This window comes from Protopterus annectens, chromosome 2.part1, assembly GCF_019279795.1.
Source record: "Protopterus annectens isolate FY-2018-M chromosome 2.part1, PAN1.0, whole genome shotgun sequence".
NCBI classification, from domain to species: domain Eukaryota; kingdom Metazoa; phylum Chordata; order Ceratodontiformes; family Protopteridae; genus Protopterus; species Protopterus annectens.
In genome coordinates this window covers 61,731,247-61,756,484 of record NC_056729.1, presented here as the reverse complement: position 1 = coordinate 61,756,484, position 25,238 = coordinate 61,731,247, and the positions used below count along the sequence as shown (strand labels likewise).

General features: G+C 40.2%; 1 protein-coding gene across 1 annotated transcript in view; it reads left to right on the top strand.

Annotated features, from left to right (window-relative positions):
* Positions 1–25,238, top strand: part of DYNC2I1 (dynein 2 intermediate chain 1) — a 774,274-nt gene that overhangs the window by 91,032 nt on the left and 658,004 nt on the right. Inside the window, exon 3 of the mRNA XM_044062024.1 lies at positions 4,399–4,493. Within this exon, the coding sequence (XP_043917959.1) occupies positions 4,399–4,493 (95 nt within the window). The remainder of the gene's footprint in view (positions 1–4,398; positions 4,494–25,238) is intronic.

Below are 25,238 nucleotides of genomic sequence, written 5' to 3'. Positions count from 1 at the left end.
TTCAGGCATATGGACCCCAAAACAAATGCATCTGCATATCAACCAGAAAGAGATGCTTGCTGTTCAAAATGCCCTAACAGCCTTCAAGGACATGCTTCATCCAGGACAACTACTAATAAAGACGGTCAACACCACAGTCATGTGGCATATAAACAAGCAAGGGGGCACACACTCATACCAACTTTGCAGATTAGCCATGACACTGTGGGACACAGCTTTGACCTACAAAATATATCTCCAAGCTCAATTCTTGCCAGGAAAGCAGAATACACTGGCAGACGATTTAAGCAGAAACCTTATGGACCTTCACGAGTGGAAACTAAATCCACAAGTCTTCAGCATGATAACAGAGAAATGGGGGAGCCCAGACATAGATCTATTTGTCTCTCCTCAGAATTATCAATTGAAAAGATTCTGCACAAGGACTTATCACAGACAAGCATGGAAAGTGGACACCCTATCCTTAAGTTGGAAAAACCTATCAGTTTACGCCTTTCCTCCTCTGCCTCTTCTTCCCAAGGTCCTCCTAAAAGTCAGACAAGAGAAACCAAAGATGATACTAATTGCCCCAGACTGGCCCCGCCAATACTGGTACCCAGTCCTAAGGAACTTGTCTCAATACCCAGCTTGGACCTTACCTCAAAGACCTAAACTACTGTCCCAGCAAAACAATCAGATCCTGCACAATCAACTCCAGACACTGAACCTGGCAGTATGGCTTATCATGTAGTTATACAAACAACTCCTCTCAGTAAAGCTGTGATGGATGTCATTTTGGAAGCCAGAAGGCCTAGTACTAGAAAATCTTATGCTGATAAATGGAAGAGATTCTGTGCTTGGAATCAAGCACAAGGAACTGATACAGCAGAACCAAATATTCCTCAGATATTACAATACTTAACTGAGATGCTTGACAAAGGCCTATCTTTCTCTTCAATTAAAATCCATGCCTCTGCCATTTTGGCTCATTACAATACAGAGCCATCAATCTTTTCACATCCTTTACTAATGCAGTATCTTAGAGGAGCCAAAAATTTAAGGCCTCCTAGAAGATCACCATTACCTGCATGGGACCTCAATTATGTATTGGAAAAGCTCACCCTGCCTCCATTTGAACCAGCTGCTACTGCTGATATAAATTTCTTATCATGGAAAACAGTTCTGCTACTAGCAATTACTTCAGCAAGAAGAGTTTCAGAGCTACAGGCCCTCATGGCTGTAGAGCCTTTTATCATATTTTACCCAGACAGGGTGTCTCTGAGGACAAATCCTAAATTTATGCCTAAGGTGGTTTCCAGTGTGGCTCTTAACCAAACAATTCATCTGCCGACCTTTTATCCAAATCCGCAGAACAAGGTGGAGAGAATTCTGCATTCCTTGGATGTACACAGACCGCTAAGATTCTACTTGAGCAGGACTAAAGCTCTAAGAAAAACTAAGCAATTACTAGTGACATATGCTGCAGGATCAGAAGGAAAGGTTATTTCAAAGCAGGCAATTTCAAAGTGGATAAGGCTCTGCATCCATTTCTGCTACTTATACCATGGTAAACCTGTGCCCAAGGGCATTAGGTCTCATTCCACCAGGGCTGCAGCTACTTCAGCAGCCTTTCTCAGAGGAGTACCTACCAAAGACAATCTAGAGGCTGCTACTTGGAGTTCTGTTCATACCTTTACTAAGCATTATCATTTGCCTCTCTATTCTAAGTCCAGGGCAGGCTTTGCCACTGCAGTTCTGCAGGGCCTTATAGCCGCACCTAATGCTGTTTAGCTCCAGCCTCCCAACCATAGCTTTGGGATTCTACCCAAATGTAATGACTGCAACAGTGAAACACAAAGAACATAGTACAGTTGTGTACACTTACCATAAATGTAGATGTTTGAGTGTATTCACTGTTGCAGTCCTGGTTACCCGCCCGCCATCCCCCAGTCATTCTGGAGTTCATCTTTCCTTCTCCATCTTCTACAGCCTATGTGGTGTATTTGCTTGTAGATGAAGGTAAAGTTTATATTGATGCATGTATATATATATATATATATATATATATATATATATATATATATATATATATATTTTTTATATATATTTTTGCTACCTTTTTGAGGGCACCCGACATCTGGAGCAAGCAAAAATAAAGAAAATTGTGTTGGCTACATGTTTTATACCCCTGACGACCTGACGTCATGGAAGAGGAGATAGCAACTGACGCAGGACCCAAGACTTTGGAATTCAGGCCAACTGAGGGCAACCTGCCAGCAGATTACCTAAATGTAATGACTGCAACAGTGAATAGACTCGATCATCTACATTTATAGTAAGTGTACACAACTGTACTTTGTGGTTTGACAGTCATTGCATAAGAGAAGTCAAATATTGTGTGACTTATGTAACTTTATATTTCATATGCTTTGCATTTCTTTATATGCTTTACTTTTTCCTTAGCTTGTACTTTTCTGGCATCTTTAGCCTACCACAGGCTTTTGTTGACATAGTCTCTTTGCCTTCCTTTTCCAGAACACCAGATACAAATAGAAACCAAGTGTTTGGGGACATCTGACTGCTGAAGAATTTGGCTTCATTAAGTGCTTCCAGTGTTTATTTTTGAATCCTCCTACATTGATGTTACTCATGCATCTTCTGTCAGTGGCAAATTATCTGTGCTTTGTCAGTTCCTTCTAAATTTAAAATGAATACATCCATCATGATACTGCTTTCATTATAAAAAGTGTAAAGTTTAATAAAATGAAAAGTTCTGCGAGAAAGAGAGAGATTACTTTCTGTTTGAACTCTGGCAGTGTACTATGCTGAACCTGAGATACACAAGGATAACTTTCCTGCATATGTTTATATGGATGTCCTAATACAGCAGAAGGATAGCTGTCTAAGAACAAAGCACTCTTTTATCCCTAAGTGACCTCTGAATGAACCTAAGTTATGCACTGAAGATTTGATACATATCTAAACAGTAAATGTGAAGATAATAAAGTTGTTGTTCTTCTTCTTCTTTCGGCTTTTCCCGGTTAGGGGTCGCCACAGCGAAGCTCTGGTCCACTAATGATTAGCTGTAGATTTTTACGGTGCCAGCTCAACGCCCAACCTTCAACGAAGGGACGCCCTACGCATGTCTTTAGAACGCTACTCGACCACGGGGAGGACATGCAGACTCCACACAGAAGGCGCTCCAGCCGAGAATCGAACGGGAGAACCTCTTGCTGTGAGGCGACAATGCTACCGCTGCACCACTGCGGCTTTTAATGAAGACACCCTGAAAATCTTTAAAGTGTCCTAGTCCTGATGTGATCCATGTAGTTATGTATTATGATGGCTCTTTGAGACTTACTGCATATCGGAAAAACACATGGCATATTCTTATTTCTTTGGGTGTTCACGGTGCTGAAATAGGCTAGCATTAGTTTTGTAAGCAACCTGTGAGGAGTACCTAAAACTACTAAAAGACCTAGCCGTCTTACAAAGAGAGTCCAGTTTTTCTTAAAACCCTTCCATATACCAGGAGCCAGTGATATGTTGTCTTGGAATAGTTCAGAAAATATTTTGATGGCCTTACAAAAAAAGCATTAGAGGTATGACATTCATTTTCCAGGCTGTAGTACCTCAAAATAGTTCAGAAAATATTTTTGATAATCCTATAGAAAAGTTGACGAGTGCATACACTAAAAACAGAATCCCATTTTTTTAGTATGCAATATTTTCCTTAGTAGAGGAGTATAGGTTCTTGGTGTTTATTTGCATTGTGTATTTGATGACAGGGAAAACGTCAAGGATTTGCTTACTTTTTATAATTTGCAGTTATGTCAAGGGGTGGTTAATCATAGTTTTCTACTCCTGCGGTAGGGTTAGCCACTTGGCGGTGTAAACCTTTGCTGTAGATGATTGTCACTGGGGAAGTGACACCCCAACCCCATATGCAAAATGAATGAGAAAATGGGGTTGTGAATGGATGGAATCATAGTTTTCTACTCAAACATTTCATTTCTGGATTATTTCACTCCAGGCATTTTAACTCTTATAGCTAGTTGCAGAATATATTTTACTTATAGTTCATTAGCCATATCAGAATTTACTAGCTCATTTGTGTTTTATAAGTAGTTTGTGTACTATAGTTGTGCACAACTGGTATTCCAAAGCTAAGAGAGAAGGGTTTAGTTTCCTGTAACTGTGCTCTTAAAGTTTGAATTCTACCTTGCCAGAAATGTTTTAAAGCCTAATTAATTAAACATTGCTTTAAATGCCGTTTTTTCTTTTAGATGGTAAACCACATTATGAAAGGAAATATAAAAAATGTTTTGGCTTTTATTCAGCCAAAATAACATAAATTTCATAGTCTGTAAAATAAAACCATTTGTATTCTGTCTGAACCGCCATTTTGTTTTTATATAGGTCCAACGTCTGACAGTGATTTGTCTTTGGATTTCTTGTCCACAACCAGAATTGATACTCCAAGATTAACTAACTTCCTGCGTTCTGCCTGTCAGGTAATGCATTTATAATTTGCTCATTCCAGATATATTTTAAGCAGTTGTCAGTAGTGAGGATGTGGATTGTGTAGAATGTATTTACCCATGAATGCAGCACATAGATTGAGAGCAAAGCAGAAGTTTTTGATGTTATTCCTTGGGCCATTTTGCAAGCAATGTTTATAGATTTGTTTTGTTTGTTGCATGTATTTCTAAAGGAATATTTGTCAGAATTAGTCACATATTTTTTTAAGCTATGCCTTTTATTTTGGATCGTTTGGTATAGGATAAGGTTTGTTTTGAATATATTTTATCACATTCATTTCTTTAACATGTTTACGTTTTCATGTCAGCAATGAGACCTGGTTGTAAACTGCAACATTGAGTTACCTTGCTTTAAATTTCTGCAACTGCCTGTGGAAGTATGTTGCTGTGTCCACAGTAAGCTGATACAAGAGTTATGCTTTTGAGTAATATGAAGTGAAGAAGCCTTTTCAAGACGTCTTTTGCATTCTGCTTCAGTGCCTGCTCTAGCCTGCAACTCTCGTTAGATACTTTTAGGAATTTTAAGGGGATGTAGTGTTGATGGGATTGTTCAGACTATTATTCATGCAGTAGTCTTTTTCAAGGCTGTTTTCTGTTTTCCAAAATACTTTCTGTATTTTTAATTTGGTGTTACATTTTATATCATTTTTGCATTCTGAGAGATGTCATCCCCACCCCAATGCTTTTCTTCAAGTTTTTACTTCTGCCTCTGTCTGAGATGTCATTTATGTGTAAAGTCTGTGGGAAAGTGTGATAACTTCCATATTTCCTTCTACTGTATATCTTTTGTAAGCAAGAATTGATAACAAAACTGCTCTATATCTTTCCAGTGGAAGATGGAGGTGATGTGATACCATTTATTAGACCAGAATAGGTTTTATACTGTACCTGCTGGAACTTTCAGACTAACAGGAGCCTTTCTTAAGGAGTTAATAAGGTATTAATCTTATATCACTGCTGCAGTAACCTTAGCTATGTAGGTTATATTCTGCTAAGGATATAACAGCTAGCCAATCTTCCAAAGTCTTTGGCTCCCCCCACACAAACTTGAGCTCCTTAGAGAGAAAATAGCTGCTTGGGCTCCAAAAGTCTTAAAGACTTTCATACTTCCTATGAGAGTATAATGTCTGGTCAGCTCCTGTCTTCCATTGCTGGGTAGATAAGTTAGTTTTGGTGAGTTCCTTCCAAGCATTTCACTTTTTGTGAGAAATTAGTGGCAGGTCTCTTTAAGAATACCAGCATTTTCAATGTGGTAGTATTTTATGGGATTGTCTTGTCTAGCAGGCTCTTTTTTGCAGGGAATGCCTATGATTAATTGGGAGACTATTTTCTGGTAAAAGTGTATTGATTTTGAACGAATTTTATATAATGTGTACTGGGACTAGTGTGTTTTAAGAGTTTATTTTTTGTGTGCTTGTTCAAGCTTTTGTGACAACTTACTTACCTATAGACCATCTCCTTCCAACACTGCTTATGGAGACCAATCTTCATTTTTGGCAGTGACATGTAGCAGCTTACTAATACCTCAGTTCTGATGTCTGTTTTCATCAGAATCAACATTTGGGTTGTCAAATCCAATTGCATCTGACCTCTGCACATTCTTCCAGAGGTTAGGATTTGAGGCTCTGACTCCTCCCCTACCCACAATTCTCTTCATTCTACCTAACTTATCTCTGATCTCATTTGCTACCTGTTCTGTCCAGGTATGTTGTCCAAGAGCTCTTGCCAGTCATTTTATGATACGTGAAAGTTAATATTTTTCCTTATGGAGTTCTCCCTTTAGTGTTTTTGTAGTATAACATAGTATAGTGTAGTATTTGGCTTTGATTCGAGTCATTTAAGGAATTGTTCTTATGTTATATTTATCTGTAGTGAGTGTTTTTTAGATAGTTCTGTAGTTATGTTATCAACGGGCCCACTTCACATGACTGAAAGCTCAAAATGCTGAAGCTTATTTGGCTGACTCCACAATCCTGAATGTTCAAAATACTGAACAATCATTTGACTGAATTTCAGAATACTGAAAGCTTACAATGCTTAATTGCAAAATACTAAATGTTAAACCATAGACATGATGTGTGTTTCCCTTTACCTGTGAATTACTTAACATAACAAAATATGCACAAATCTGTGGATACCAGACATTATATCACAAATAACTTTAGTATTCACAAAACCTAGGTTCACAATACCAAATAAACCACAGAAATATCACTAGCAATTTGTCTCACCAAATGAAAACTATAAAAGAAAAAAATGCACACTTAACACCAACGATTAACTCTTTCCAAATTTAAAAACTACTTACTTACCTTATTAACAGACATATATAAAAACCAAACTAGGTGGGGGGCTATACCCCCCAAAGTATATATACTAATTCATGGATCGCACTACAGAGGGGAAAAGAGCATTTACCCTTTACTTACCTTATAGTACTGTACATACTGCCATTTTGTATTTTGCAATTCAGTATTGTAAGCTTTCAGTATTCTGAAATTCAGTCTAATGAGTTTTCAGTATTTTGAACATTTGGGATTGTGGAGTCAGTTAAATGAATTTCAGTATTTTGAGCTTTCAGTCATGCGAAGTGGACCCATTATCAACATAGTTATGATGGTATATAGTACTTGTATGTGTGTTTTACAAGGAATAGGATATTTGGATTTTTTTCTTAGACATGGTTTGAATTCTATTAATTATAGAGCTTTTCTGATAGTATTCTGATGTCAGACAAAACTTCAGGATTTAAAAAAAAATGTTCACCCACTGAACACAAGGTCCCTTCTCAAGATCCTCTTTCCCTCTGTGTGTACTGTTCAGGTGCTGCTCATCTACAGGCAAACTGTAATGTTTGTGATGCCTTTGGATTTAGAGCTATACATGGTGGAGGGAAAAACTGATTGTAAAAGGCTTGCTTCCCCCACAGACAGGGTCTTTTACTCCCAACTATGTCTTCTGAGCCCAGACCTACATTTACTTCTCCCAGCAATGATAAGAGGAAAGAGAAAGAAAAGGATAAGACTAAAGAATAACACAGAAAAAAGGAAAAGTCTTTAGAGAAAAGGGCTGAGAAAGAGAAATTAGAAGAGAAAAGGTTTGACAAGTCAAGAAAAAGGTCCCCAGATCCAACTAGTTTTTTGGGTCCTATACCCAAAACATTGAAGCAGTTGGATCCACCTGTCAGTCAGATCTGAACTCCCTCCCCTTGACCTAGTTTTTCTGTGGAGCTAGTGAGACCTCGATTCCATTCACCAATCCTTCAAGACAAATGTCCTTCCATGCCGTCATCTGTAGCGTCATTGTTGAGGTCAGTCTGATCCACTAGAAGTGTCACAGAAGTAGATGTTGAATGAATGATGAGGAAAGTTTTGAGGACACGGATCCAACTGGGAGTCCTCCAGGTGCTGTCTCCAAGGGGAAGTCTGGGTACAGGCCCATTGATCCTGTTACATTTTTCTTTGATAATGGGTCAGTATTCGGAATCAGTTCCCATGGGTCCAAACCTTTGTGACGCATCTCACTTAAATTAGACAGTCAAATGAACTTCAACTACATCCCTTACTTTCTCGACTCTGATGCTGTTGGATAGGAATGAGTCCTGGAGCCGAAGTGCTGGTGTCTGTGTACTGATGGTGGAGTCAACCCCAAGGTATTCTGAGCCATTTCTTCACCTCAGTGCCCTGTCACTCAGCAACTCTGGTCTGACGTCCTCCCCAAAGCCTGCCTAGTTTGGAGCAGGGAGACTTCCTCATTCATTTGACAAGGGGAGTGGTTCCTCAGCTCCAGTTGTGGTATCAGCTTTAAGGCTGTGGAAAGGGCTTTAGCTGGAACAAGAAGGCAGTTGTCCACACCGAGTTCAGATCTTTCCTGACACCCAGTGCAACCTATTTGTTACACCTCTTATTTGGATCGAAAGGTACACTCAAAACCCATAAGCTTCTAGACTACTTGACACTCGAGTTCCTAGTCTGATTCTGACCTGTCTCCACCAGAATCCCAGAGACATGGTCCAAGTAAACAGATGTCCAAATGGAAGCATGTAGACTCTCCTGAGTCAGTCACTGAGGACACCGATTTGGATGAGGATGAAGGATCTTGCAGTTCCTCCTGGAAGATGTCACATTTGGGGACATCCTTGAATTGTTGAAGCAGAAAAGGGGGTTGGTCCACTGAAACTTCTCCAGATGAATCAGTTTCTTGAATTGTTTGGTTTTGGCTCATCTAATTCTTGGGTGTTCCCCGACCAGATGTCCTCCTAGATCTCCTGGCACAGATGGCATGGAAGGACCCTGATATTATAGTGCCAGTCCCCAAAAAACCTGATAGAATTTTAGTAGCCCCAACAGATAGGAAGTATTGGGTGAAAGGACCCCAGTAGATGCCATGGTAGTAGCAGCCGCCACAAATCAAGAATTATCTAGGAGAGTTCTTCTTTCCATCCCCCTAATAGAGTGTCAAGGGCATTGGACAGAGTAGGGAAATGAATTTACACTTCAGCGACCTTTACTCTCAGAGCACTGAACTATCTTGCACACTTGAAATGTTTTCAAAGGGACGTGATCTAAAAATATAGTGAATATTCAAATGTCTACCAAGCAGTTCACCTCTAATATAGCCATGTGTCTGCTGTCCAATGCAGTAGATGGTACAGCAAGAGCAGATGGAACAGGCATTACCATGCATCACCATACCTGGATGTGGCTATGTGATTTTTCAGAAAGTTTCAAGATGTTATTTATTAATGCCCCCTTTGATTCCACTCTTTTCAGACCTAAAGTTAAAGAGATGCTTACTTGGAGTGAACAAGAGAGTAAGACCCTGTCTGCCATAGAAATCCATTTCTCCATTCCCAGAGATCTTATTCCAGGAATCAAAGGGGAGGTAAGTAAATGTGATTCAGGAAATTGTAGGATTTTCGCCATGACATTCTTGGGGACAGAGATGGACCACAGAATGAGGATGATCTCTTCACCAAGAAACCCTACCAATGCCTCTGAAAGGTTACCTTGTTTCCACACTGTGGAGGCAGTTGTTGGTGGTGGGGCATTTAACCTTGCACCTACAAACCTTTCAAAACATTACTTCAGATTACTGGATCTTAAGGATAATCACCAGATGCTATAATATTCCCTTTTTGTATGCTCCAAGCAAGAGATTAAAGATTCAAAATATTCCACCTGATCAGCTGGAATTTTCAGCAACAGAAGTTTCAAAGTTGCTAGAAAAACAGTTATCCAGCAGGTCCTTTTCCATCTGTGAGCCGGTCATTACCAGTTCAGAAGATTGCCATTCAATCTCATAACAGCAGTGGTACCAGCTCTTCTTCAGCTTTCTTCGCATACTTGCATTATTGTCTTGTGACTGCTACTTCTAGGGATCTACTGCTACAACATCAAACATTACTTCTGTGTCTTGCAGACCAGTTAGAAATAACAGTCAGTCATGTGAAAAGCCTGCTGCCTCCTACTCAGCAGACAGCTGTCATATCAACAAAGTTCAACAAAATGCCAAACTCCCAACAGCAAGAGTGCTGTTCTTTAGACTGGTGGCTTCTCATTTAATTCATCATTCACATCCAGAAGCAAACTTAATTTTTTGTTTATTAGGTCTATTGGCCTCTACCATCTTTTTAGTTTCAGTGGCAAGATATCACATGAGAGTGTTACAGTGGACTCTCATAGTCCAGTGGTCACACTGTCTTCATCCCCTCCATGCCAGAATTCTTCTCACACAAGTATGTAGAAACCATATAACATGGTGGATAACCTCTCCATCTGTTACAGAAGGGTGACCCCTTTGCCCACATTAACCATAGATGCTTCTCTTCTAGGGTAAGGGTGGGGGCATTTATAGGATAAGACTTTTCAAGGTACTTGGTCACCTGTGGAGGCCAAACTTCACATCAGTATCTTGGAGATGAGGGCAGTCCTCCTACTGTTGCAGGCTTTTCAGGACTGTCTACCCAAGGGTGTGATATCCATTCAAATGGACAATATGTCAGTGGTGTGGTACATCAACAGACAAGGGGGAGCAAGATCATATCTCGTATCCACTTTGCCAGGAGTCCATGCAAGTGTGGCAATGGGTGATGTATTCCCATTATTTTCTGACAGCAATGCATATTCCCAGGATGTCAAATGTAGTAGTGGACAAATTGAGCAGGTCAATCCTGTTGCCTCATGAGTGCTTTCTCAAACAGACAGTGCCAGTGGAGATTTTTTGCTACTGGGGCCAAACTTGCTTCAACCTCTTTACCTCATACCCGAGTAGCAATTGCAGCAGTTACCTTGCCCTCATCCCTCCACAGGGATAGTCATCAAGAGATGCTCTAGTCCACTCTTGGTCTCCTCTTTGCATTCCCATCAATGCCTTTTCTGACATAATTAATACAGAAATCCATGAGGTGCAAGACCAAAGTGATCCTCATTGCCCCATTCTGGCTCTGGCATGTTTGATACCCCCTCCTTTGGCCTGATTTGCTCATTCATCCTGGGTGCTGGATCCTACTCTGGATCTTCTGAGTCACCCATCCAGGATACCTCTACCAGATCTACAAACCCTAACGTTAACTGCATAGTAGCTCCAATTTTAAGAATAGCCAGAGATGCCAGGCTGTCTTCTCTAGCAGTTCATATAATTTGTTCTTAAAAGCAATCAGCTAAAAAGACTTATAAAAGTAAGTGGGAAAGATGTTCTATTTGGAACCCTGTTTCTGCCCCTCTCCCATTGATGTTGGAATTTTTTTCAGAACTTTTTTTTAACCAAGGCTCTAGTTTTTCTACAGTCAGTGTTTAAATGGCTGCCATTTCAAATTTTCACATAGGCCATAATGACACTTTCTTGCTTCTCTTAAATTATCTAAAGCTTTTCCTCAAAGGAGCTTTTTTGCTGAGGCATCCAATTCAGGACTGAGTCCCCCCATGGGTTGTCACAATCTTACTTCAGACATTGACACAGAAACCCTTTGAGCCAGCATCAGCTGATTTTAAGAACCTATTTTGGAAAACGTTTTTCCTATTTGCAACTACATTCGCTAAAGAAATTTCTGAATTACAAGTGCTCTCATGCAGTCCATCTTTTCTCATTTTCCACAAAGATAAGAGTGTCATAGAGAACAAATCCTACCTTTCTGCCAAAGATTGGAGCAAATTTGATTTAACAATCTTTTTTTTCCAATTTCTCTAACAAAGACGAGCATACGCTTCATAGTTTAGATGTTCACAGAAAGATCAGACTCTACTTACACTGTATCAAAGATATTAGATAATCAGATCAATTGTTTGTCTCCTTTTCCAAAGCAAAATTGGGAAATCATCTGTTAAAAGTTGCAGTGGCTTTCAGACTGTATTTCTGTATACAAAAACTCAGCACTCAAAAACCAAAAGCTCATTCCACTAGAGCAATTGCTACCTCTGAATCATTTATGAAAAGAGTTCCCATTGATGACATCTGTTCAGCAGCAACTTGGTTGATGTTCATTGCAAACTCGATGTGCAATCTAGAGCTTGCACATCCTTTGCTTCTACCAGTCTCATGAATATTTTTCATTGATGCCACCCAGTTCCTTTGAGGCAACTTGGGAATCTATCCCAAATGTTGAATTTGAATAAAATAGATAACATTGGATATAAAAGTTGTATATGATAGAGATAGAGTGTGCTGTCTCATTTTTGTCGGATTCAACATCCCTCCCTCCCTCCTTCCAAATTTCCGTCTGCAAACTTCTGGTAGTCGGACAAGCCCCGACCAAGACCCTGTCTGCTTTAGGTGACATTTCTCAGATTGGTATTTTTAGTAAACTGTTGATTTTATTCAATAGGAGTTTTTCTCAAGTTATTTTTTCTAACTGATTAGTAAGGGTCAACAAAGTCAGTCTGAGGTAATTTAAGGTAGAAGGAGGGAATTATAGGTAGGGGAGGAGATAGAGCCTCAGATCCAGTGCTCTGTAAGAATGTGCCAAGGTCTGATCTGATTTGATCAGACAACCCAAACATTGAACCGGACGAAAACGAGACAAAATGAGACGACACAGATCTATTGTTATGGTAAGTACATAATGTTTGTTTTCATTTCCCTCTGTACTGAAATACAAAACTTCCAAAGAGCTTTTGCAATCCCTGTGGGCTCAGTCAGTGCCTCAGCCACAAGTGGGTGACTGTTATAGCCAATGGTTGTTCCTCAGACTGCTCAGTTTTTTCTACAGAGCCCACTGGTGTAGTCTCTTCAGCTACCATGAACTGGAGCTTAGCCATGTCCTTTGCAGCTTAGTGGGCACAGGAGAGCCACTTTCTTTGGTCATGGAAGCTTTAACAGAGAGAGTACATCCCTGTGTTGCCAAGGGTAGAGACCTGTTCTCTTGGAAGGGGGGTACCTGTCATGAGTCTTTCCTCTTCTAGAGTCTTTAGAAAAAAGAAACAAGTTAAACATTTACCTTCTTCTTTACCTTCTTCTAACACTTTTCTTGTCGATCATGAATGGTTTGTTCCTTGATTAAAGAATTGTTGCATGTGAGGGATGTTTCTTTCTCTTTACCCTTTTCAGAAAAGTAGTGCTAGCTGAATTCTGCTCTTTCTACTTTTATACAGGTAGCTAAACATTCTGTAAAGTGCATATATGATTGCGCTGACACTGTTTCCAGGACAGCTGCTACTGCTACTTTAATAAGACATTTTGCTTGGGTTCATAAGCAGAGGTTTTCTGAAGTTGTTAAATCTGAAATATTATATCCTCCTTTGGATAAGCAGGTTTTGTTTGGGCCTTCTGCAGGTGTTACCAGTATTTTTGCCCTCCTTTTCTAAGGCTGCAAAATCCTCAATTTCTTTTTTTCAAAAAGCAAATCCCAAAAATGTCTTGCAAGCAGAGTTTTTAGAAAATGTGACAGGAATGGTCCAAATAGGGTCAGTCCACCAGTAATGAATAACAATGACATCATTCCCCACCCCGGCCACTTCTTGAAATTTGTCCTATAGCTTGGTTCTTCATTTTCTATTTTGGCAAAAGATTGTCTCAGACTAATGGGTTCTAAGAGTTGTAAAGGAGGGCTGCAATGGCAGTGGAAAAGCCTACCTTCTGTTCAGGGAATTCCCCTTTATCCTTCAAATCAGATTTCCCTATTTTCTCCTGTCATCAGTTATAATGCTAACCCTAGGGACATAGAACTGGTGCCCCCAGGTTAGTGGGGCAAAGGGTCTTATTCAATAATTTTTCTGTTGCCAAAGAAAGAACCTTCATGGTGACCAGTGCTTGATCTTTCTCTTCCCAACTGGTTTCTAAAGGTCCCAAAGTTCAAAATATAGACACTGCAATGTCTGTTACCTCTCTTTCTTCATTTGAATTTTCTGGTAACTCTAGACTTGAAATATGCTTATCACATTCCCATTGCCACAGATTTTCTGAGTCTGTGTTACATTATCAGTTCTCTGTATTGTCCTTTCAGTAATCTGCTGCTCAAAGGGTGTTTGCAAGGTGTCTTGCTCCTGTGATGGTCCATTGCAGATTGCAGGACATTCACATTTTTCCTTATTTACTGCACTTACTTACCTTTGCAGTGTCAGAAGTCCCTTTTATAGGTAAGAAATCTCCTTTTGGACGTAGGTTTACAGATTAAAAGTCAGAAATCCTTTTTGATTCTTTCTCACAGTATTTTGTTAGTAGGATGCCTTCTGAACTGTTCCATGCAAAAGGCAGTAAGTAGTACAGTGAATTCAGGATGCCATCATCACCAAAACTCTGGTTGCCAGCACCTCAGGACACACCCTGCTGCGTCTATGCCATGGACCTGGCTTAGATTGTTATGTGTTTTAGCAATATAGTGAAGGTTACATTAGGACTTGCTAGTTTTATGCTTTTTAGTTGGCTTATTTTTAATTAGTTTAGAGACAATCTGGTCTTATTTCACTGGCTCTGCTGTTTTCTGAGTTGTATTTGGTGTTTTATTTTATTTTTTATTCTCTTATAGGTTCATAGGTAGGTACTAGGCTATCAGCCCAAGGGCCAAAGCAATTTTTCTTGAAGAGTGCTAATGATGAGCTTTGCTTGATGTAGATAGCTTTGTATGTCAGACAGAGGTCTCCTTGGAGTAAGCGGTATACGACTGAGTAGAGTATGGATTTCTTGAGCCAGTCGGCATATGGCAACTGTTTGAGGCCAGCAATCCTCTTGGTGAGGTAATTTTGGGGCCTCTCCAGTTGTTGTAGGTGTCTTGTGAGGTACATCCCAAATGGGGCATTGTATTCAGTGACGGTTCTGATATAAGTGATGAGTAGAGGGAGACGATGACTTCCTTATTTCTAGATGCGAACCCTTTTGTGATTAGGCGGGCCACGTAGAAAGATTTTCTGACCACTGTGGGAATGTGGTTATCAAAGGAGAGGTTACTATCCACTTGGGTCCCAAGGTCTCTTATCACACTTTCTGTGTTAAGTGAACTTCCCCCTATTTGGTAATTCATGGGTACAGTGTTTTTACCAAAGGGTATAACAAGGCACTTTTTGGCGTTTAGCTTGAGGCCATGATTTTGACACCAGATGTCAGTCTTTGTGAGGCCCTTTTGCAGGATGTCTACTTCAGCAGAGGAATCGATAATGGCACCCAGTTTGCAGTTATCTTCGAACTTGGTTAGCCATAGACCCTCGGTGTTCGCTTGCACTTTGGAAAAGTATATCCCGAACAGGAGTGGTCCCAAGACTGAACCCTGGGAAACTCCACTTGTCACTGGTTTGGAGTCGGATCTGGAGTCTGCAACTCTCACCATATGGGTTCTATCCGTGAGCCAGTTGGCCACCCATTGCGTGACATAAAGGTTTATGTTAAGGTTGATGAGTTTATCTATGGTTTCTGAATGGGGATAGTGTCAAAGGCTTTAGCGAGGTCCAGGTAGGCTATGTGGACCACCTTACCTTCATCTATGGCCTTGGCAACTGTTTCAAAGAAGTCTGCAAGGTTTAGGAGACATGATCTACCTTTCACAAATCCGAATTGGGTAGCATCCAAAGTTTGGAGGTTACCAATGTCTTTGTTAATGAGTTCCATGATGATACGCTCCATGGCCTTGCAGACCAGGCTTGTCAGGCTAATAGGTCGATAGTTCCTGGGGTCTGTGGTGGTTGTTCCTTTGTGGGAGTGGAATAACCGTTGCTGTGCGCCATTCTGTGGACACATAGCCTGTGGTGAGGCTGTGATTGAACATGGAGTTTAGGTGGGGGGCTAGTTCATTTTGGAGTTCATGTAAGAAACAGCTTGGGATATTGTCCAGTCCCATGGATGCTGTGTTTCTGGCTTTAGAGAGTGCCATTTTTACCTGCGTGTTTGTGATTGATGGGGCTCTACAACCATCTGGTATAGTTATAGGCCCTTTGTGGGGTGAGTAAAGTTTGCACTGAACCTATCTGCCAAGATGTTGGCAATATCAGTTGGCTCTGTGTATTTTGCGATGTTCTGTTGTAGCTCGGTGCAGATCTGGGTGTTGCCATGGAGATTCTTGACATAGCTAAAGAATGCCTTGTGGTTGTCTTTGGAATCCGTGCCAATTTTTTCTTTCAAATTTTGCTTTGGAGGATTTTATGAGAGATCTTAGTTTCTTACTGGGGCCTGTCAGTGAGTTCCTTCATACCTGGGTTTTTACTCTTTTTTGCAACAGTTTCTTCCTTCTGTTGTAGAGTTTGTTAATGGCAGGGGACCACCAGATCGGCTTCCTTTTTTTTGGTTTTGTTGGGGATAGCATGATCCATGCACTCATGCAGGTGTTTGTAGAGTGCATTTGTGTAGGATTCAGCAGGTGTGACTGTATTGACTGTGTTATCCATCTGCAGGGGCGTTGTGAAGTTAGCCACTTCAGTTTTGAGTAGCATGAAGTTCGCTTTGGAGGAATTTTTTTACGATGGTTTCGTTGTATTAAAAATGAGAATGAGTTTCTTGTCTTGGGTGTTGATTTAGGTAGATGCTTCTGTTTTGGACACACTGTGTGTGATTTTGTGTCTCCAGTATATGAAGATTTTTTTTTACATTGTAGTTCATATATAACATGATAATTTTTTTATTTTAACTATTCTCGTTCTCACAAACAACTTTCATTTCTGGAGGACTGATTTGTGTAGGCAGTGTTGCTTGTAGGGAAAAGGGGTTATGTGGAGATTTTGTGTGCACTGTGTGTAAAATTACCTTTTCTTTCTTTTTTATATGGTAGTGAGTGGGAAATTAATTTCATGTTGCCTTCACATCAGTAGAAAATCCTAGGCTGAGTGCCTTGGAGTTTTGTGACCCTGTTCTCTCATCTGTTGTCCTATTCATGCCACACAACAAGTTGGGTGTCGTTTGTAAGGATTTCTAGTATGATATCCAATGATGATGGGTTTATTAAGGAGTGCATTTTTAGTTTGAAAAATATGTTCATAGTTAGGGGAGTATCCCTCCAGGTTGGTGGAATATATTATTACAGATGTGACTACTAGGAGATCTACTGATTTTGCACAAAGTTGGCCTATTTAAACATTGAGTGTGGACATCGATAACAAACATGGCTTAGGACCCCAGTTTGTTTTTAAATCTGGTTTTAATTTGAAATTGCTTTTTGACTCAGACACCCACAGTTAGTGAAAAAAAAACTTAGTGTACTTGTTATGTTTGTGTGGGGCATGCAAGCAATATAGGTATATTATTACAGGCATTGTTGTGTCTGTAGGAAGAAAACCTACAATGTTGTCTTGCAAAGGTTGGTATAATTGCACCACCAAAGGAGTGGTGTATGTAACAACCTGTTTATTCTATTTTACATTTTATGAAGGAAAAGGTGTTAAAGTAAGGATTTATCAGCATATTTATGAAAATGAACAGAGTGTAGGTTGGGAGGGTGGCCTAATGGTTAAGATGTTTGCCTTACAAACACAAGGTGCAGGGTTTGAGTCTCACAAGGGATAATTGGCTAGACTTAAAATGGCTTGCAAGGACAGTTAGCCTAGCTCTAATCTATGAATCTATGAATAATATGAAAAGAACAATGTCTTGGCTAGACACACAGAGATGTGCCCTGATTTTAATAAGTTGTCTTTTTTGTAATGGAAATGGTTAAATGTAACCCCAGAGGTGGGGAGTGGATTCATTTATTACTGAGGAGGGAGTTGTTTTGGTAAATGACTGAATGCTGACCAACCTCTGGGTATTAATGACAGTGTCTCTATATTTATTTATTTATTTATTTTATTTTTATTTATTTTACATTTGTTAACCGGGAGAGTCCGACTGGATACATGTCCATTTTCAGCGGAGGCCCGGGGAGAAAAGCTCCAGGTACATAACAGACATATGAACATTGTTAATGCAAAAAAAGGAAGATAGTTGAGTTCTAAATACAATATAAAGATACATTACATCTTGGGAAAAAAATAACAGCAGCATATAAAAAAAAACCTAGGTCAGTTACAAAGGTGAGGCGCCTTGTTAAAAAGCGGTTAAGGATAGTGAGGTAAGAAAAGGGTAAATGATGGTGGTTAATCAGGTTTGGAACAGGGACATTGCCAGAGTATTGAGATGGGGTTTAAGCTTTTTTTTGAATTGTAGGAGTGAAGGTTCTGAGGTGAGCATGGTCGGTAGGGAGTTCCACATTTTACCTACAAAGTTTGAGAATAGAGAATCCCCAGCAGAATTATTGGCTTTGGTAGTTTGAGCTAAGATCTTATTGGAGGAGCGTAAAGATTGCAGGTTAATATAGGGGTGAATGATGTTTTTCAGAGCTGGTGTTTTCTCTGGGTGATACAGTATCTGGTGAGCCGTTTTGAGTTGGTTGAAATGGACTTGGCTGGAAAACTCTAACCACCCTAGTTGCTTCAAGTTAGTGCAGTGGTGCGTTCTAAAGGTGGAATTTGTGGCAAATCTAGCTATGTGATTGTAACAAGAAGCAAGTTTGTTAAGGGTTGTCTTGTTTAGGTTTGTAAAAAGGGGGGAGGCATAGAAAAGAGTTGATAGTAGGTGTGTGCTGGCAATTGTAATTTTAGAGTGAGGAGTGAGAAAGTGTTTTACTTTATAGAGAGAGCCAAGCTTTTTATTGACGGTTTTGATGGTTAGATTGAAAATGGGTGTCAAATTTAAGGGAGTTATCAATGGTAACACCTAATAGCTTTGTGTGAGCTTCTGGTGATATAGTGATTCCATTGGAGGATGTAATAGAGAAGGTGGGGGGAAGAGTCTTGTTAGTGGGTGAGAAAGTAAGTAGTTTTGTTTTGTTGGGGTTGAGAACTAGTTGACGACTTGTGAACCATTTTTCTATTAGGTTGAAGGTGTCTTGGGTTGAAGCAGTGAGGTCTGCCAGGTTGGAGGCAGTGCTGATGATGGTCGAATCGTCTGCATATTGAATGCTTGTGGCATGGGGGATGATTGTGGACAGGTCATTAACAAAGATGGTGAAGAGAAGAGGGCCAAGAATAGATCCTTGGGGAACTCCAAGTGTAACAGATAGGCATGTGGATAATTTGTCCTGCCATAGAACAGCCTGTTGCCTATTGGACAGGTAGGATTGGAACCATTTCAGCGTGGAATTGCTGAGTGATAGTTTTTTTAATGTATGGAGGAGTTGAATGTGGTTCACCATATCAAAGGCCTTGGAGACATCTAAGAAAAGAGCAGATGATAGTTTATTATTGTTTCTGAAGTTATTGATGGTATTAGAAAAGGATAGTAGGGCTGATGTGGTACTGTGATTTGGCCTGAAGCCATGTTGGGAGTTGGCTAGAATTTTATTTTTGGTGAGGTGTTCCATCAGTTGTTTGTGGACACACTTTTCCATAATTTTGGCCAGGGGTGAGAGTATAGCTATAGGTCTGTAGTTGGTTAGCTCTAGTGAGCTACCACCTTTATGGAGAGGAATAATGTGGGACATTTTCCATATGTCCTGTATATCCTGTATGTTCAAATATAAGTAAATGAATATTAAGTAGTTGCATTTACATAACACATCATGTGACTGCTCACTATATAAAGAAGTATGTCTTGCTGTATTTATTCATTCTTTCTGAAGAAGTCTGCATTTTGAATAGACAAAAGCACTCAATCTTGGGCAGAATTTGCCTGGTGTTTTATAATAAAACAGCAAAATTTGCAGCCAACCTTCCAAGTAAAACCCATTGTTGTATAGCGTTTAGCCAACTAAACTAGCTGGAATTCCCAAACTGTTGAAAATTCAGTCAACTTAAACTGGCCCGAATTATACTTCATCATAGAAACAAATGTCCTGCACTGAAGACAGTAATGCTATGGTACTCCCCATCTAGATTTCTCGGGTATAGATACATATAGGCTCATTGAATCATAAGAAGTTACTAGGCTAATGGCCATAGGGCCTTTACAAGCCTAGCCAAGTTCTACCCTTATTTCCATGATAAGTACCTAATGCCTGTGTCCAAGAGACATACAGGTGGAGCCCCAGAGGTGAATTTACTGTTACCCATCCAGTCGTCCAGGCAGCGTTTGAAGAGGGCCAATGAGGTGTTTTCTTTGACATGAAGTGGGAGTATGTTTCAAAGATGTGGTAACCTCTGGGGGACAAATGTGTCACTCCAGCAGGTTCTATTAATGTCACATACCAAGTTAAGGTCTTTAGAGTGAGTAACCCCTTTCTCATTTGACTTGTGGATATGCAGCATTTCCAGTAAAGCAGGGTAAGAGATTGCCTTATATGCAAGGCAGAGATCGCCTTTGGGTTGTCTGTATGAAACCGAATAAAGTCACAGTGATTTCAGATGATCCACATAGGACAGATGCTGAAGACCTTGAATTTTCCTTTTGAGGAACCTTTGTGGTTTCTCCAATTGCTGCAGGTGCCTGGAAAGGTACATAACAAAAGGGGCATTGTACTCAACTATCGGCTTGATGAGGGGAAAAGTACAAGGAGGTTATAACTTCTTTTTTTCTGGAGGCAATGCCCTTACTTATGAGATGAGCAATATAGAATGCCCTTCTTACCACTGTGGAGACATGATGATGATGATCAAAGGTAAAATTGCTGTCTACCTGTGCACCCAGGTGCGCACTTAGGGTGTTGCTATTGATGTGGTAGTTAGTAGGAACATAACTCTTACTTGAAAGGGATGATAATACATATTGTTGCATTGTGTTTAAGGCCATGACTTTGGCATCAATCGTTTGTTTGTGTAAGACCCTCTTGTAGGATGTTGACATCATTTGGAGATTCTGTGACTGCTCCCAGTTTGCAGTCATTAGCAAACTTTGTCAGCCACAGACCTTTAGTTTTTGCTTGTAATTCGGAGAAATAGATTCCAAAAAGTAGAGGTCCCAAGACTGATCCCTGTGGAACACCACTGGTTACAGGTCTGCTGTTGGAGGTGCATTCCCCTATTTTGACTATATGGGTTCTATCAGTGAGATAGTTAGCAACCTATCTAATGATGTAAGGATTGATACCTAGCTGGGTGAATTTGTCAATGATGCCTGAGTGGTAGATAGTGTCAAAAGCCTTGGCTAAGTCTAGGTAGGCTGTATGCACAGATTTCCCCTCATCCAGGTCCTTGGTGACTGTCTCAAAGAAGTCCACCAGATTTAACAGGCATGATCTCCCTTTGACAAATCCAAACTGAGTAAGGTCATGTGTTTGGAGATCACCTATATCTTTGTTGACAAGGTCCATGATGATTTGCTCCATGGCCTTGCAGTTAAGGCTACTCAGGTTAATAGGTCTGTAGTTCCTGGGGTCAGTGAAAGCACCACCTTTGTGCAAGGGAATAACAGTGGCCATTTTCCATTCAGTTGGGGCGAAGCCAGTGCTTAAACTGTGATTGAAAAGAGTACCCAATGGTGTTGCTAATTCTTTTTGGAGCCCATGTAGGATGCAGTCTGGGGTTATCAGGTCCCATAGATGCTGTGTTTTTGGCCTTAGAGAGGACATTTACGACCTGCTGTTTAGGGATACAAGGTAGGGGACTGATGGTAGGGATGTCATGGGGTATGTGTGGCGGGGACAGTGGAGTGAAGTTTTCACAGAACTTGTTGGCCAACAGGTTAACTATGTCCACAGGCTCAGTATATGTGGTATCATTAACTACCAGTTTGGCACAAATCTGGCTTTTAGGTTACGGAAATGACTAAATAATGCCTTATGGCTTTATTTAGTTGAGGAAGCTAATTTGGACTAATAGTTTGTTTTGGAGGACTTCACAAGAAGTCTTATTTGCTTGTTTAAGATGAGGAGGGAGTGTTTCCAATGTACAGCTCGCTCTCCCTTACTCTTAGACAGCAATTTCTTCTTCTTCTTGTAAAGCCTGTTAATGGCAGTTGTCCTCCAGGCAGGTTTACTTTTCCTTGAGGAGCTTGTTTTGGTCCTATCAGGTATGGCCAAGTCAATGCAGTTATACAGGTGTTTCTATAAAGCAGTGGTGTAGAACTCTGCATAGTTGCCAATTCCATCTAAAGGGGGTGGTGCAGTGAAGCTATTTACACCATCCAGTAAGAAGTCATAATCTGCTTTGGAGAAGTTTTTAGTTTAATTGCTGCTGGAGAGGGTCAGGTGCGATAGTTACTTTGAATGAGACTGATTTGTGGTCAGATCTCACCAGGAAAGACCTCAAAGTGGGGGTGCTACAGTGGTTCCCCCATATTGGTAAGTACCAGATTTCAGGATGTTTGCACCCCTTTTGAGGGTGTCAACCAGCTGGTCCAGGGCATTGTCTTTAACAAAGTGAAGGAACCTTTGCGCAAGTGAGTTTCAGCACAAGTAATTTACCCAGTCAGTGGATCGGTAGTTAGTCACCCAAAACCATGGTGTTTGGATGTCTCTTCATAGTAATTGCACCTGAAGAATCATCAGGGAATCATACAGTTTAACCAATTTCTATGTGTATTTATCTTTAATGAATGTTGATATAGCACCTACTTTAGTTTTCACACCTTTAGTCTGTGGTCTTAATATGTGGATGAAGGTATATGGTTGTGGTGCTGTCCACAACCTTGATCCAGGTGTCCGTAACTGCACAAATGTCTGCCTCTTCCGAGGTCTGCTTCCAGTGAGTGCATTTCATGTTAAGGCTCCTAGCATTTAGTAGTATAACTTTGAGGTTGTTTTTAGATGGAATTTTTACGTCTGGAATTTTGCCTTTGAGAAACTGCCTAAAAAAGGCACTATTGGAGTTGACAGAGGGAGACCATCTCCAGAAAAGCATTGAGGTCTGTCAATCATGTCATCCCAGGCTGACAGATACTGGATCCCCTTAGAATGACACTGGAAACTAAGTCAATTATTGAAGTCAGTCATTTTCTGTTTGTAGTGAGGCATCATCCTAGGTGAAGGTAAAATGCTGCTTAAGGCTAGTGACATACCTGCCTGAGACACATAATCCAAGAGCTCAATCATGTCTCTCTTCATATAGTCCAGAGAGATACATGTCAAGTCATTCACAACATGGACTATGACAGAGTCATAACGGTAGCTGTTGTTGAGAGATTTGAGTGCATGTGTGATATGGCGGATCCTAACACCTGACACAGCTGTCTGTGACCTTTTTCTTATCCAGCCTGGTGAGAGGGACATCTGTGTGTCTTACAGTGGAATCACCTGTAACTAATATGTTTGGTTTTGTATTTTACCTGAAGGGCCTGACAGGTGAGACACTGCCACATGAGCTATTATGTGTATTGTGTACTGTAGAGGAAGTATTATGTGTAGCGTGCTTGTGTTTGCATTTGGGAGGTCTGTGGTGTTTCTGTATGTTTCTGGTGAGGATGTCTGCATTTGTAATTATGTGTAATATGTGTTTGGGAGGAGTAGGAGGGGAGGTGTGCATGCTGATAAACCCGCCCATTGTCATATGCACTGACTGGTGTGTGAGAGCACATGGATTCAAGGTTCTTAATATAGTTGCATCTCTCACAAGTTGAGTTTGAGTTAGGAGTACAGGGTTGTTGGGGAACATGAGGCAGTTGCTACACTGGAGAAACTGAAATTTATATGGTCAGGAAAAAGAGGTCACACTTAGGAATGGCTAGTGGGTTAGAGATTTGTTGGTACCTCTGAGGCTAGGTTTAGTGTTCCGCCTGACAGTAGAGCAGGGCCATGAAAAACCTGTTGAGGACCACAAGCAAAGTGCTAAGAGAAAATTTAACAGGCAAAATGTTTACGTCTATATGGTAACCACTGCTACGTGGCACTGCACAATGGTGCACTGCACTCAAACAAAAATAGCCAATAAGGATGCTGTCTCTCTGAGCTCTAGTCCAATCACCCCCGATTAGATGGGGTTACAAAACAGACCCAGAAATAGCAAACCTGTATACAGTAAATGTGACAAAAAACAGTTCAGACAATTCAAACAGACAGTAGAATGCAAATACAAAAAAACAGGTACTTATAGTTAGCTCTGGATTCAGCAAGTCTGGGATCTCACCTAAGCTATAAAATGCAGAAGTACTAGAAATTCAAAGTGCATAAAATCACCAAAAAAAGAAGGGTGTAGGCCTCCCACCACAAGAAACAAGTGCTTAAACCAGAACCAAGACACTTTCAAAATAACAGACACAATGAGTCCTCAACCAGCAATTCCCATTTTAGAAGGGTGTAGGCTGTCCTGTCCTGCCACAAGAGTTAACCCAAGTGCTTAAACCAGAACAAATACAAGTCCTTAATCCAAAACCAAGAGGCTTACAAGCACTTTTAAGAACAAGCAGCAAAAGCAAAATAAAGCAGGAAGAGACATAAGTGCAGTAAAAGTAGTAAGGGAGGAAACATAAAATAATTCAAGGTTAATAAACTAAGGGGGTGGACCTTCCCAAATGATCTCACTGTACTCAATAGAATAAGCTGCTGCTATAAGACTAGGAGGAGAGTCCAAAACCAAATTTATAGCAGAAGCAAGGCAGTCAAGAAGTTAAAGCAAACAATGCAGGCAGAAAAGCAGTGATAATGAATACATGCAGCACAGAGTTATTAAATAACACTGAAACAGAGCAAATGCAAAAAAATATATACATCAGCTTATTGTTTTTTTCTGATGCTTTTGTAGCCACAGGTTCAAGGAAGCTCTGAGCAGAATTTGAACTTCTTTTATACCAGCAAGATGAAATACTTTTATGAAGTTATACCCAGAGGTCACACAGATAAAACACTAAAGCTATTGACCAGTAGTAAATAAAATGGACATAGAGATCAGAACAGAAGCAAGGCAATCAAAAAGCTAAAGCAAACAATGCAGGCAGAAAAAGAGTGATAAATAAATACAGCACAGAGTTAAGTAACACTGAAGCAGATCATATGCACTATATATATATATATATATATATATATATATATATATATATATATCAGCTTGTTTTTTTTTTCAGATGCTTTTGTAGCCACAGGCACAAGGAAGCTGTGAGCAGAATTTGCAATTCTTGCCCAGATCTGTAGACCAAACCATAAACATAGTGAAACAATGTATTCCTTATATGTATCCAAATGTCACACAAGGCTTAAAACAAATCATAAATCTGAAACACTTCAAAGCAAACCTTAGGATCCTTTTCTAGGATTCCAAGCTAGCTGAGTATATTTTTATGGCACTTCAGAGTTGTGTACTGGTAATTGTTGTTTGACTAATTATATATCATTGCTGGCTGACTTCAGAGTTGTGCACTGTTATTTTTGCTTCACTGTATAGTTTTTCATATCTCTGCTAAAGTGTTGGTTTTCCCATACTCACCCTCCCTATTCCTGTGTTGTTGTTTAAATCTGGAGGCTTT